Source organism: Procambarus clarkii, chromosome 27, assembly GCF_040958095.1.
Source record: "Procambarus clarkii isolate CNS0578487 chromosome 27, FALCON_Pclarkii_2.0, whole genome shotgun sequence".
Taxonomy (NCBI): Eukaryota; Metazoa; Arthropoda; class Malacostraca; order Decapoda; family Cambaridae; genus Procambarus; species Procambarus clarkii.
This window is the reverse complement of record NC_091176.1, coordinates 2,527,710-2,543,078: the sequence shown is the minus strand read 5'-3', so window position 1 is coordinate 2,543,078 and position 15,369 is coordinate 2,527,710. Positions and strand designations below refer to the sequence as shown.

The 15,369-nt window shown below is 49.8% G+C and overlaps 2 protein-coding genes across 2 annotated transcripts in view; one reads left to right on the top strand and one right to left on the bottom strand.

Moving 5' to 3' along the window:
- LOC123762695 (adenomatous polyposis coli protein) overlaps positions 1-12,101 on the bottom strand; it is a 169,929-nt gene extending 157,828 nt beyond the window's left edge. Inside the window, 1 exon segment of the mRNA XM_069332251.1 lies at positions 11,878-12,101. The gene's annotated coding sequence lies outside the window, so the exon portion shown is untranslated.
- Positions 12,102-14,180: 2,079 nt separating this feature from the next.
- On the top strand, positions 14,181-15,020 carry LOC123752800 (melanoma-associated antigen E1-like). Its single transcript, XM_045734821.2, has one exon. It carries the CDS (start codon positions 14,181-14,183, stop codon positions 15,018-15,020), a length of 840 nt encoding a protein of 279 aa, XP_045590777.2.
- Positions 15,021-15,369: the final 349 nt, after the last annotated feature.

Genomic DNA, 15,369 nt, shown 5'->3' with positions numbered 1-15,369 from the left:
ACACACACACACACACACACACACACACACACACACACACACACACACACACACACACACACACACACACACACACACACACACACACACACACACACACTGAACAACGGGACAACACATTTTTTATTACTTGCAACACATGTCGATTTCAGGCTGATAAAAGCCTCCCCCCCCCCCGCCCTCACCCCCTGCAGAGTTAAGAGAAACGGACAGTAAATAACGGTCAAACGTTTCCGCCCCCTAACGAGGCGAGGACGACACGGTGGAGCTAGTTACTCTCCACCATTAATCAACAATAAACACAGCAAATGACTTATCAACCCCCTCCCCTAACCCCCCCCCCCCGGCATTTATCAGGTAGCAAATAATCTATTTCCTGCATCTGTGGAACGATTAGCAGCCAAAGGGGAACCCCGTCTAATAGTTCCCCCCCCCCCCCACACACACACAAAATGAATCTATATTTGTACCTAAAGGATATGATATTTACCAAACTTGATACCCAGCCCCAGACATCTGATACCCAACCCCCAGACATCTGATACCCAGCCCCAGACATCTGATACCCAACCCCCAGACATCTGATACCCAGCCCCAGACATCTGATACCCAACCCCCAGACATCTGATACCCAACCCCATACATCTGATACCGAACCGACACAACTGGAGACATAGATATAAGAATTTTGCACCAAGATTGTAACTTTTTGTTGAATTGTCTGAAAATCTATTGCAAATTGTCTATATCTATACCCAGCCATAAAAGTGTTTGTGTGTACGTCTGGTAACATACTGCATGTGTATATTAAGAAATGTATATGTTTATCACTCAGAATGTTTGGTAATATGTTTATTGTTTGTGATGTGTGTCTATATATGTATGAACACGTTGTACGGAAAGGGGTGAGAATAGCTTGAGCTGCCTCATCCCTTTGTGTGTATTTTACCTCAATAAACTTATTTCAATTTCTATTTTTAAACCCCACACACCTGATACCTAACCCTAGACACCTGACACCCAACCCACACATCTGATAATGAAGAAACGTCTACGTTTCGGCCCGTCCTGGATCATTATCAACTTGCGTAACAGATAGTCTCCGTGGTGTAGTGGTAAGACACTCGCCTGGCGTTCCGCGAGCGCTTTGTCATGGGTTCGTATCCTGGCCGGGGAGGATTTACTGGGCGCAAATCCTTAACTGTAGCCTCTGTTTAACTCAACAGTAAAATGTGTACTTGGTTGTAACAACGATTCTTCGCGGCGGGGATCGTATTCCAGGGACCTGCCCGAAACGCTACGCGTACTAGTGGCTCTACAAGAATGTAACAACTCTTGTATATATCTCAAAAAAAAAAAAAGAGAAATGGAAGAAACAAACAATATAAGGGAAGAGGGTAAGGTGAATGTAAGAGGAAGATGAAGGTAAGAATAAGAAGTAAAAATATGAAAAAAATGTATGAATAAGAGGAAAACCCGGAAAATGAACACACTTCGCAGCAGTGTGTGTGTGGGGGGGGGGGGGGGGGTTCACGCTGCTGCTCATGCTTCCAGTGCTGCTGGTGTCTGCTCTATTTCCTGTTCGCCTTGTCCTCTCCAACACTTTGGGTAAACTGGCCGCACACTGCATGACAGACATACGGAAGACAAAAGAAGTGTCAAGTCAGCACAAGGGGAACAATGCTCACCCGTGTCATGTTAAGGGCTCTAATCATCATATAGATTGTTCTTCTAAAATACATCTTTCCTGTCTCTACTCTTAACACAATCATCATTGATGGCGTCTGTGATCAATAAAGATTCTGTTGTGGAAGTAGGTGAAGATATTGATCTCCTGATGATCTCCCCAGAAATCGAAGTTCTATTTCTGAAAACCTGGCAGAGGTAAGGTGTGGGGGGGGGGGATAATATATTCCTTCAGCAGTTTCAAGTTTTCTCGGGAGGTACAGGACACCATTTTGTTTCTACAAGCATTCAGGGGTTACGATGCTACTTCTTCCTTTTACCGCCAAGGCGAAATTAAATTTATCAAGTTACTGTCTTGAAAAAAAGAAGTTGCAAGATAACCTCCAAATTTTCAACAAAAGATCTTAACGCAGATCATCTCTCCATTGGGAAGTTTGGGGTGAATGTTGTGAAACAGCTCTATATGCGACAAGAGAAAACTTCATTGAACAGCGCACGATTTGAACTTTTAGCCCATTCTTTGTCGAAAATTCGCTTTAACCTTCCTTCATCTAAAAATCTAAACAATTTTGCGCATTCTCATACGCCGCCACGCAGTTTGCTAAGCCCCCCCCCCCTGGCAGAGGTGCTGCATTACCCTCCACCCGTCACCCCCCCCCTCCACCTCTGTCATGGGCTGGCATGAGGCACGGAGTCATGGCAAGCCCTACGACAGCAATGACAGTTAACGACGGGAAAGGGGTGGGTGTAAGGGGAGGAGAGTGAAACGTAAACAGTGTAGTGTGGCGTTCCGCGAGCGCTTTGTCATGGGTTCGTATCCTGGCCGGATACGAACCCATGAACTGGGTAAGAAGCAGTATTGGTCCCCCGCCGTCCTGCCTAGCTGTGGGTACTGAGCAGAGTGGTCACGAAAGTGTTCAAGTGGCCTAGTTAGCAGAGGCAGAAGCCCGAGGCAGGAGTGGGCCCATGGGAGCAGCCATCCCACACAAGCAACAGCTCCACAGCGGGCTGGGTGCTCGCACGTGTGCTCCCGGGGGAAGGTTGGCAGCCAGCCCGAGCATGTCTTATCCTGCAGGCGGGAGTAATGTGTGTGTGAGAGAGGCGGCGAGCCTTCCTTCATGTAACCGCCGACAGAATGCCACAAAATGCTGGCCATAAACTTGTGGTATAAAAGCAGCGTAACACGGAAATAACCAGGTGTTCCTGCGAGTCCCCCCCCCCTACCCCGTGTTCGTGGGTGCTCCCGGAGCAGCAGTGTCACTTGGCACCCGGGAGGCACACCTTGGCATACACCAGACTCCTGGTCACCACCACCTCCTCCTCCTCCTGCTGTGGTAACATGTGACTCACAACCACACTCCAACACAAGTACTCACACAACCTTGCTCCCACTGTCCTCAAAACCTTTATGAACTGTGCCTGTAGTTGCTTCTCTAATGATAACTTGATCGACAACACTGTTGCTGCCAGTGGTCCACAGACACACACACACACACATCCATTACAACCCGATTGATCCGGCGCTTCCAGCAGGAGCTTGTCCAATTTCTTCTTAAAAATATCGACCTCTATTCTGGTAAGGAGAGTGTCCGTACCATCCCGTGTCGAGGAGAGGGCTCCACAGAGACCACCCGTTAAGACGACCAATGACCTCCCCTGCCTGCCGTCTTACCTACACACTAACACTTCTTCTCGTGTTCTTCCCCCCCCCCCCCCATCTCCTTCCTTCGTCCACTTCACATGTTCATCTTAGTTTTCTTCGCCCATCTATCGTCGTCACCTTAAGTCACACCACCTGTCCTCTCGCGTCTCGAAGACCAACCCCTCATGACGGTAGCGAAGTATTAAATGTTTACAGCAGTCGTCTAGCTGTAAAAATAACATTGTCTTGGCAGTGATAGCGAAGATGTCGGCTTCACACACAAGAGATTGTTGAGTGAAACATACGCTAGTTAGATCACCAGGAGGAGCCCAGCAACACTGGCACTTGGCGTTGTACATCCGCTGGCGGTGGTGGGACCAGACCAGACCCGGCTCATGCCCTGGTAAGCCCACCTTTTTGTATTAGTAATACAGTGATGTACATATCCGCATTTATGCAGCTACCCTTGATCATTGTGAAGATTGTACAGTGAACAGTTATTTATGTGTTGCTAATGTCCCCTCATCTTGCAGAGTGGCTCATCATATTGGGCTTATGATCAGTAGCAGTGAGAACTGGGCGGTACCAGTGGGTGGGTGGGTGGGTGGGTGAGTGAGTGAGTGAATAGGTGGGTGTGGGTGAGTGAGTGAGTGAATAGGTGGGTGTGGGTGGGTGAGTGAGTGAGGAGGTAAACATGGACTGGCTGCGTTCATCCTGTCGTCTCAACAAACCCGTCTCATTTTGTACGTTATGACCCCCGTCGTGCAAATTACAAAGTGCTACAAAACGCAGTGCACCCACAACAATCCACGTTTTCTGTGTCGGTAGGTTAGGGGGTGGGTGGGTTGATTGGGTTGGTATGTTCCTGGTTAGGTTAGCGCTTTGCACGTTGATGCCGACCAAGAGAACACGCTGGATAACACACCTCGCATATATGGACTACTTGTGAAACCCTTCCCCATCTCTACGTGTCCTCCGCCTGTACTCTTCATGTACATAAAAAAGGTCCTCCTCTCCCTTCGCTCTCCATCTGCTCGACACCTGTCCCTTCCTCCCTCCCTCCCACCCGTCTACTCGACCCTTCCCTCTCTCATCCCTCATCCTCACTTCCATTCATCCTTTCCTTCGCTCAAACCTTCTTTCCCTCCCATCTAAGCTTTCGCCTCATCGTCCTCCCCAGTTTTACCTAGTCCCCTTCCTGTTTACTTGCCTCCCCCTTCCCCCCTCCTTTACCCTTCACTCCCCTTCGGTCCCTCCCTGCCCCCCCCCCGGCACCGATCAATACACTTTATAGCACATTATTGACCAGTGTTAAACTGTGGTGTGGCGGGGCGCGCCACCCCCCCCCCCCCCCCAAGAGTACTGCGCTTTACCCGGCGCCCGCGGGTACATCACACAGTACGCCATAGTACTGAATACTGTAACGCTCAGATAAATAGCTCCTGGCTCTCTATCATCAGCCTCGTGCAATTTGATGTCTGGCGTCGTCTGCCTGGCGTCGTCTGCCTGGCGTCGTCTGCCTGGCGTCGTCTGCCTGGCGTCGTCTGTCTGGCGTCGTCTGTCTGGCGTCGTCTGCCTGGCGTCGTCTGCCTGGCGTCGTCTGCCTGGCGTCGTCTGCCTGGCGTCGTCTGCCTGGCGTCGTCTGCCTGGCGTCGTCTGCCTGGCATCGTCTGCCTGGCGTCGTCTGCCTGGCATCGTCTGCCTGGCGTCGTCTGCCTGGCGTCGTCTGCCTGGCGTCGTCTGCCTGGCATCGTCTGCCTGGCATCGTCTGCCTGGCGTCGTCTGCCTGGCGTCGTCTGCCTGGCGTCGTCTGCCTGGCGTCGTCTGTCTGGCGTCGTCTGCCTGGCGTCGGCTGCCTTGACACACATTACTTAAATAAGGAGGGTGAAAATGTATTATTAAATACGAAAGTACTTAAGGAAATTCCTGTTTAAATTCTTCCTCCGTGGTCTGACACTGTCATATATTATATTATATATTATATATATTCAATTCAATTTCTGTCTATGATAAAAGATCATATATGCAAATATACCGATATATGGCATATTTTGTCATATATCGGCAAAAGATCATATATGCAACTGATGATCTTTTGCAGAGTCTGTTGCTGTTGCAACAGAACAGTTTGTTGGTGAGAAAGGCTCTTAACCCCCCCCCCCACACACACACACACACTTCTAGCCAAGCCTCTAGTTAAGCACACCCTGGCGCTTGGCGTTTAATTTTACGGCAAGAGAGAAGAGGTGAGGAGCGTCTGTCCTGCCAGCCTGGAGGAAGAGGACGAGGGAGAGGTAGACACGCCCCGGGTCCCGCCATTATTACTGCTGCCTCCCCATGTTTGGGTGATGAAGGGGTACCCCCAGGATGAATGGGTCACCCACCCTCCACCGGGATGAATGGGTCACTCACCCTCCACTGGGATGAATGGGTCACTCACCCTCCACCGGGATGAATGGGTCACTCACCCTCCACCGGGATGAATGGGTCACTCACCCTCCACCAGGAATAGTGCTGCAGGGGACCCATCACCTTGGGACCTCCAGGTATTGCATCCTGCGCCAGGGAAGGGGGGGGGGGAGTTCACCCCGTAACCCCAACCCACTATCTATCCTACCTACTACAGATCATCTACAACCCATTATCCACCTTACCCACCACCCACACTGCTGGCTCACCCGTCTCGTCTACATGGATGAGCCTGTCGTTTACACCGTCCAGCACCATAGTCAGTCGTCGCGGCACCGTCCTCCCGAGTGCCGAGTGACCCAGTGCCACGTGAACACGGAAGTGATGACGACGCTTCAGGACACGGCAGAGATGCGTGACCTCTTCCCTCTGGTCATAACAGCCGCTGGAGTCACTGCACGGCAGCGCGTACTGTTGATTGACGGTTGAGAGGCGGGACCAAAGAGCCAAAGCTCAACCCCCCGCTAGCACAACTAGGTGAGTACAGGTCCATAGCTCTTAATTGGACCAGTTCCCGCAAGAAATGCCGGATCAGCCAGGCTGTGATCCGGGCCGTTGCAGATTAAAGCATCACAAAACAAGCCTGGCGCCAAGCAAGGCATAGGGGAGTAAAACTCTCGAAACCGACTAGAGGTAAATCATGCTATCTCCCTTCCATGTCCGTCCCGTCGCCCCCCCCCCCCCCCCACTATGATGACTTTCTCGACCATTTAACTATTCTCGGAAACTCACAACAACATACAAGGATTACAAATAAATATCATTATATAAGATAAATACTAGAACCCGTTAAAGTTTCCCAATGATTTTTTTTTTCATAGGAACTGGATCTTGGGACCAGGACCTGTATTTACAGAGTGCCTGGCTACCCTACGAGACCCGCCACCAAGGTCGTCGCCACACACACACACACACACACACACACACACACACACACACACACACACACACACACACACACACACACACACATACACACACACACACACACACACACACTGAAATGAATAAATTCCTATGGAATATACATTGGGACACAGAACTCGGAACCAAGTCCGTACAAGACATGATGGACTATGTCACCCAAAAATGTCAGGAGGCTTTTTTTTTTTTTTTTTTTTTTTTTTTTTTTTTTTTTTTTTTATTATTATTTTCTACCACAGACGTGGCCACACATTTACAATGCTAACCAGAGCAGGTTTGTCCCAGCCCGACAGGAAAAAACAGAGAAGCAAAGGAAGAATCCGTGGTTTAATAGGGAATGTATGAAAGCAAAGGAGCTGAACAAAAGGGCATGGAGGAACTTCCGTAACCAATAGAACACCAGAAAGTCGAGAGAGATACCAGAGAACCAGGAACGAGTATGTCAGTGTGAGAAGAGCAGCTGAGAAAAGGTATGAAAATGATATAGCGAATAAAGCCAAGACCGAACCAAAGCTACTACACAGTCACATCAGGAGGAAGACAACAGTGAAGGAACAGGTGATGAAACTTAGGGTGGGCGAGGACAGGTACACAGAGAATGACAAAGAGGTGTGTGAAGAACTCAAGAAAAGGTTCCAGGAGGTCTTTACAATAGAACAGGGAGATGTCACGGCGCTAGAAGAGGTGGCAGCAAACCAGGTGACCTTGGATAGGTTCGAAATTACAAGAGATGAGGTCAAGAAGCACCTATTGGAGCTGGATGTGAGAAAAGCTGTTGGGCCGGATGGAATCTCGCCATGGGTACTGAAAGAGTGTGCAGGAGCACTTTGCTTACCACTCTCCATAGTGTATAGTAGGTCACTGGAAACGGGGGACCTACCAGAAATATGGAAGACTGCTAATGTAGTACCAATATACAAAAAGGGTGACAGACAAGAGGCACTGAACTACAGGCCAGTGTCCTTAACTTGTATACCATGCAAGGTGATGGAGAAGATTGTGAGAAAAAACCTAGTAACACATCTGGAGAGAAGAGACTTCGTGACAACCCATCAACATGGGTTCAGGGAGGGTAAATCTTGCCTTACAGGCTTGATAGAATTCAACGATCAGGTGACAAAGATTAAACAAGAAAGAGAAGGGTGGGCGGACTTCATTTTTTTGGACTGTCGGAAAGCCTTTGACACAGTACCCCATAAAAGGTTGATGCATAAGCTGGAGAAACAGGCAGGAATAACTGGTAGGTCGCTCCAGTGGATAAGGGAGTACCTAAACAATAGGAGGCAGAGAGTTACAGTGAGGGGTGAGACCTCAGACTGGCGTGAAGTCACCAGTGGAGTCCCACAGGGCTCTGTACTTGGACCTATCCTGTTTCTGATATACGTAAATGATCTCCCAGAGGGTATAGACTCATTCCTCTCGATGTTTTCTGACGACACCAAAATTATGAGAAGGATTAAGACAGAGGAGGACAGCTTGAGGCTTCAAGAAGACCTGGACAAGCTGTAACACCACCAATTGGAACACCACTCTAAAATACCACTATAATGGAACACCAACTAATAATGTAAACACTACTTATCCTGAGTAACACTTCCCCATCGGTTGCACTTGGTAACACTGTTATGAGCTGACATATGATGGTTACACCGGAACTAAAAGATACACTGCCAACAAGGAAATGCTAACACAGGAATTAAATACGCTGCCACCATCTGCCTTTGACCATTGAGACTATATCAAGCAACGAGGCAAGAAACATTGCTTGACTTGGAGAGTACTTTCTATGACTGTCATTAATTATGAAAATGGTTGTCAGCCATTATATCCAAAAGGCTAAGAGGATTCAACAATTGACACAGACGGGAAATTTAACATGGTTTATTAAAGACCAAAATTATGTCATTCACCATTTATAAATCCTATTCTAACACTGGCAAAAATTTAAGAAATTTGGACATGAAACAAAACCTCAGAGATCACACACAGTACCTTAAGACCTCTGTCTCTCCCTGGCTGAGATGTTCTTCACAGCCCTCTCTGGGCCCCGGTGTCCGGCACTCTGTCTTTTCTAAGTCCCTACAGGACCTCTATATACAACCCCCACGGGGGGGAGGGGGGAGATCTGCTGTTGCTACCTACACCAAGAATGTAAAAGATCGGCCACACGTGTACAAACACTCAAGAAATATTTCAATAAGCTTGTTTGACATTCACCATACACTCTTCAATAGAGGAGTTATTAATTACATGTGTGACTGACCTCTGACCTGGCCAAAAGGGGGAGATCCAGGGATGTTTACACATAAGAATCTGGAGTCTAATTCCCTTGCCTGAAATATTACATACTTGAAACTATGCTGACTAAGACTAACCCAGGAATTTTTTTAATCAACATACAAGATAAACCGGAGGTCATCTGGGCTGACCTCTTGGAGAAGGCTTCCCTGTATGTGAACTCTAAGGGGGGGGGGGGGAATGGGTGTTACAAAGCTGCAGGAATGGTCGAACAAATGGCTGTTAGAGTTTAACCCAAGCAAATGTAATGTAATGAAGAAAGGGGTAGGAAGCAGGAGACCAGATACAAGGTACCATTTGGGAGATGAAATACTTCAAGAGTCAGAGAGAGAGAAAGACCTGGGGGTTGATATCACGCCAGACCTGTCCCCTGAACCTCATATCAAGAGGATAACAGCAGCAGCATATGCCAGGTTGGCTAACATAAGAACGGCCTTTAGAAACTTGTGTAAGGAATCTTTCAGAACATTATATACCACATATGTCAGACCAATCCTGGAATATGCGGCTCCAGCATGGAGTCCATATCTAGTCAAGCATAAGACTAAACTGGAAAAGGTTCAAAGGTTTGCCACCAGACTAGTACCCGAGCTGAAAGGTATGAGCTACGAGGAGAGACTACGGGAATTGAACCTCACTTCGTTGGAAGACAGAAGAGTTAGGGGGGACATGATCACCACATTCAAGATTCTCAAGTGACTCGACAGGGTTGATAAAAACAGGTTGTTTAACACAAGGGGCACACGCACTAGGGGACACAGGTAGAAAGTGAGTGCCCAAATGAGCCACAGAGATATTAGAAAGAACTTTTTTAGTGTCAGAGTGGTTGACAAATGAAATGTATTAGGAAGTAATGTAGTGGATGCTGACTCCATACACAGTTTCAAGTGTAGATATGATAGAGCCCAATAGGCTCAGGAACCTGTACACCTGTTGATTGACAGTTGAGAGGCGGGACCAAAGAGCCAGAGCTCAACCCCCGCAAGCACAACTAGGTGAGTACACACACACACACCTGTACTGTGAGACCATTGGTACACCTTCCTACAGCCCAAGTGTAACCTCACACAGGAAGCCCAATAGGCTCAGGAATCTGGGTCAGGACTCAACCAGCAGTGACACGAGTTGTCCTTGTTGTTATAAACAGCCTCCTGGGGCCTCGGAGCCCATAAACTGTTCAATAAACGTAAACAAAGCCGCCAAAGATTGAGAAGAGATGTAGAGGTTCGTAAGTATATGCGTTGCTGCCTGTTCGATTCCCGCCCGTGAACACTAGTCGATTGGTGGTGTTGATTGAGAGGCGACGACGATCGAAGGATCGGATGCTCCCATCCGATCCCTTGTTGAGAGGTAGTTGTTGAGAGGTAGGACCAAAGAGCCGAAGCTCAACTCCCACAAGTATTATTAGGTGACTACAATTAAATGAGTATAGGAGGGTGAGAGAGAGAGTGAGGAGGAGGAAGAGAACGAATTCGAGACAAATTAATAACGAAATCGACAGCTATCTTCTGGAAAACATTGTAGGGACGCTGATGCAACTTCGCTGTAACCTTGCAATAAAATACAAGTAACATCTCCTCCTTATAAACACATTCAAACAGAAATAGTTCATCTTTATCAACAGAAAATGGCCCCTGGTAGCATAAGCAACACATCCACACATCCCTAATGTCATCATTAAGGCAGAGTTGCGCGCCCGGCAGGTGAGGTCATTGGGGCTTGCAGCAGGCCACCTAACACTGAAGTACAGGACAGTTAGCACCCAACAGATTGTGTGTTATAATGTGTGAGTTGTGGTGGCAGGGGGTTGTGGTGGCAGGGGGTTGTGGTGGCAGGGGGTTGTGGTGGCAGGGGGTTGTGGTGGCAGGGGGTTGTGGAATCGTAAGTACAGATGGGCACTGGTGAGCACTACATCCGCCTCTGGTGTGCTCTACACCTGCTTCAGGTGGGCAGTGATGAGCTAGCCAAGGTGTGTGTCAGCCACTGCCGCCAGCACCTCGCTCGGTGCCACCAGCGGTGCCACCAGCGGTGCCACCAGCGGTGCCACCAGCGGTGATACACATCCTCCAGGGTCAACAACCACGGCCATTCACACCCGCTTCACCCGACAACAAGCTTTAAATGGCCAGGACTGACCGGAGGGAATGAATGGGCTCACTTGTTATGGGGGTTATGGGGCGTGTGTGGGGGGGGGGAGGTTGAGTGAGGGGTGGGAGGGAAGGGGTACTAATGACAACTTGTGTACCTCCTGTCACTGATGACACTCGGTGGAGTCTCCCGTCACAGATGACACCACACCACCCACCTCCCGACACACTGCTCATTGAGATCTTCAATCACCGGTGGCAACCATCCGTACCTGGTACCTCCGGTGGCACTCATCCTTAGGTTGTGCCTCACGTGGCACTCATCCTTACATTGTGCCGCTACTAGAGACAAGTGCCACTAGTAAAGACACGTGCCACTAGCAGAGGCAAGTGGCACTAGCAGAGGCAAGTGGCACTAGCAGAGGCAAGTGGCACTAGCAGAGGCAAGTGGCACTAGCAGAGACGTGCCAATAGTTGAGAAACCATGGCACCTCCGTAGCTGTGCACCAATATTAACTATCCTCCTCCCATGTAGACAGCCAGGGAGCCCACTCCCACATTACCACAATACGACTCCTTCACCATGGCTCTCTGCGAGGTGCTGCCTCCTGGAAAAAGGAACAGTTTGGTATAGGCCAATAGGCCTTCTGCAGTTTGCTTAATTCTTGTGGTCTGGCTATTCCGGGGTGTTTAACGCTGCCAGACACCAACACTACGAAACACTCGAGAGATTTTCCTGGGTTTGACATGACATGAACACGGTGAATTTACTGCTGCTTGGAACATCGATGTGCCTAATGCCGTCACTGTTTTATTATTTGAAGAATATGTTTCCTGGGAGAGGATATCACTAGGCAGCGAGCGAAGGGGTGCGGGGGCCAGCGAGGCGCGCCCCGCAACACCCGTCGGCTCACTCCACACTGAGATGAGGAGCCCAGTACCGCACTAGCACCGCGCCGCGCCACGCCGCCCCGCGGGCTCCACCACACTACTGCCTGAGTCACTCTTCTCACCACCACCTCAACCAACCAGCAGCAGCAGCAGCAGCCAACCTTCGCCACCCGCTAAAATCGTCCACTCCCCGCTCTCTCTCACACCTACCCCACCCCCCCATTACCCCATCCTTCCTTCCCCCGCTCCCTCCCTCACCCCTACAGCCAGTAAATGTATCGTTTAACACAAAGGCATCAACCCAATGTATGAAGGTTCAAGGAAGTTCTTGCGATACATTCTGGCAAGAGAGGCGCGACTTGCTGGCTGGCTCCCCTCCCGTCCCTGGTCTACTGGCACTTGTTGAGTTTTTCTCAGTGGGTTTCGTCTCTTGTCTCCACCCACGCCACCCACCCCCAGCGGCGGCCACCACCGAGGCTTCTTGAAGCAGCGCTTCCATCAACGCGGCCAACAACATTACGGAAGTGATAAATACTTCGGAAAGAAAGAAATTTGTCCACGCGATTCGATTGAGGAGAAACGCAGCGCAACATAACTCCCGTTGAGGCATTTCCATACTCGTGTGATTCTTCCACGGGGATCACGGCCGCGGAGGGACTCGGGGAACACATGTCCCGCTCCTGTTGCTGCTACTTCCTCAATCCTCTAAATCCCAGGGAACACTCGCATGATCTGCTGGTCGTGGTGATGCTGCTACTGCTGCTACTGCGGCATTCACCTGTGTCCGCCTTTCCAATAAAACACGGAACACACCAAGGATCTTTGTTACTTCCGGGAGACGCTGTCCCCTCCACCCCAACCCGCCCTCGGTGGCCAGGAACATATAAAATATATGTAACTATTGTTACTGCTCCTTCCTCAAAATTCCTTTTCCGAGTCACGACAACTGAGAATATAACCTCCCTGTTGCCTATTCACCTCAACATCATCCCCCCCCCCCACCCCCAAGCATTACATCAACTCGCTAGGCCATCCGCCAGCAGCAGCTGAACTTGATCCATCAGTCACAACAAAAGGTGTGGGTGACAAATCTTTATGATGATGATGATGATGATGATGATGATGATGATGATGATGATGATGATGATGATGATGATGATGATGATGATGATGATGATGATGAAGATGAAAATTAAGCCACCCAAAAGGTGGCACGGGCATGAATAGCCCGTAAGTGGTGGCCCTTTTGAGCCATCACCAGTATCAAGAGCTGATACTGGAGATCTGTGGAGGTGCGACTGCACCCTGCGTGACGGGACATGTCTCCCGTGAATCCCGTCCTGCAAGCGAGGCAGGACGACCTCCTCTAACACTACCAGTCGTCCTAACACCGCCTAACACGCGCCTTCTAACAACCTCATCACGGAGCCAGCGACGGGTATCACCAGGTAACGTTCCGTGACTGGTGTCTACAACAAATTGCCAGCAGTTTCGGTCCTTCGTCTAATTACCCTTCACACGAACCACTCCCGCGCGCACTCCATCGCTCCTCATTACAACTCTTCCCAGGAAGAACATGAAAGCAAAAAATATTTATCTCTGTTTCGGAGACATCTCACAGGTGTGCTTGAAGACATCTCACAGGTGTGCTTGGAGACATCTCACAGGTGTGCTTGGAGACATCTCACAGGTGTGCTTGGAGACATCTCACAGGTGTGCTTGGAGACATCTCACAGGTGTGCTTGGAGACATCTCACAGGTGTGCTTGGAGACATCTCACAGGTGTGCTTCGAGACATCTCACAGGTGTGCTTCGAGACATCTCACAGGTGTGCTTCGAGACATCTCACAGGTGTGCTTCGAGACATCTCACAGGTGTGCTTCGAGACATCTCACAGGTGTGCTTCGAGACATCTCACAGGTGTGCTTCGAGACATCTCACAGGTGTGCTTCGAGACATCTCACAGGTGTGCTTCGAGACATCTCACAGGTGTGCTTCGAGACATCTCACAGGTGTGCTTCGAGACATCTCACAGGTGTGCTTCGAGACATCTCACAGGTGTGCTTCGAGACATCTCACAGGTGTGCTTCGAGACATCTCACAGGTGTGCTTCGAGACATCTCACAGGTGTGCTTCGAGACATCTCACAGGTGTGCTTCGAGACATCTCACAGGTGTGCTACCATGAAAGCCCCCCCCCAAAAAAAAAATAACAAAAGAAACAAAACAATTATTTCAAACAACAAAACCATAGATACGTGGGCCAGTCACAACAGTGGGCCCAGACACAACAGTGGGCCAGACACAACAGTGGGCCCAGACACAACAGTGGGCCCAGACACAACAGTGGGCCCAGACACAACAGTGGGCCCAGACACAACAGTGGACCAAACACAACAGTGGGTCCAGTCACAACAGTGGGCCCAGTCACAACAGTGGGCCCAGTCACAACAGTGGACCAAACACAACAGTGGGCCCAGACACAACAGTGGGCCCAGTCACAACAGTGGGCCCAGACACAACAGTGGACCAAACACAACAGTGGACCAAACACAACAGTGGGTCCAGTCACAACAGTGGGCCCAGACACAACAGTGGGCCCAGACACAACAGTGGGCCCAGACACAACAGTGGGCCCAGACACAACAGTGGACCAAACACAACAGTGGGTCCAGTCACAACAGTGGGCCCAGTCACAACAGTGGGCCCAGTCACAACAGTGGACCAAACACAACAGTGGGCCCAGACACAACAGTGGGCCCAGACACAACAGTGGGCCCAGTCACAACAGTGGGCCCAGACACAACAGTGGACCAAACACAACAGTGGACCAAACACAACAGTGGGTCCAGTCACAACAGTGGGCCCAGTCACAACAGTGGACCAAACACAACAGTGGGCCCAGACACAACAGTGGGCCCAGTCACAACAGTGGCCCAGACACAACAGTGGGCCCAGACACAACAGTGGGCCCAGACACAACAGTGGGCCCAGTTACAACAGTGGGCCCAGACACAACAATGACCCCAGACACAACACCCAACCAGACACAACAATGACCCCAGACACAACAATAACCCCAGACACAACAATGACCCCAGACACAACAATGACCCCCAGACACAACAATGACCCCAGACACAACAATGACCCCAGACACAACAATGACCCCCAGACACAACAATGACCCCCAGACACAACAATGACCCCCAGACACAACAATGACCCCCAGACACAACAATGACCCCCAGACACAACAATGACCCCAGACACAACACCCAACCAGACACAACAATGACCCCAGACACAACAATGACCCCAGACACAACAATGACCCCAGACACAACAATGACCCCAGACACAACAATGACCC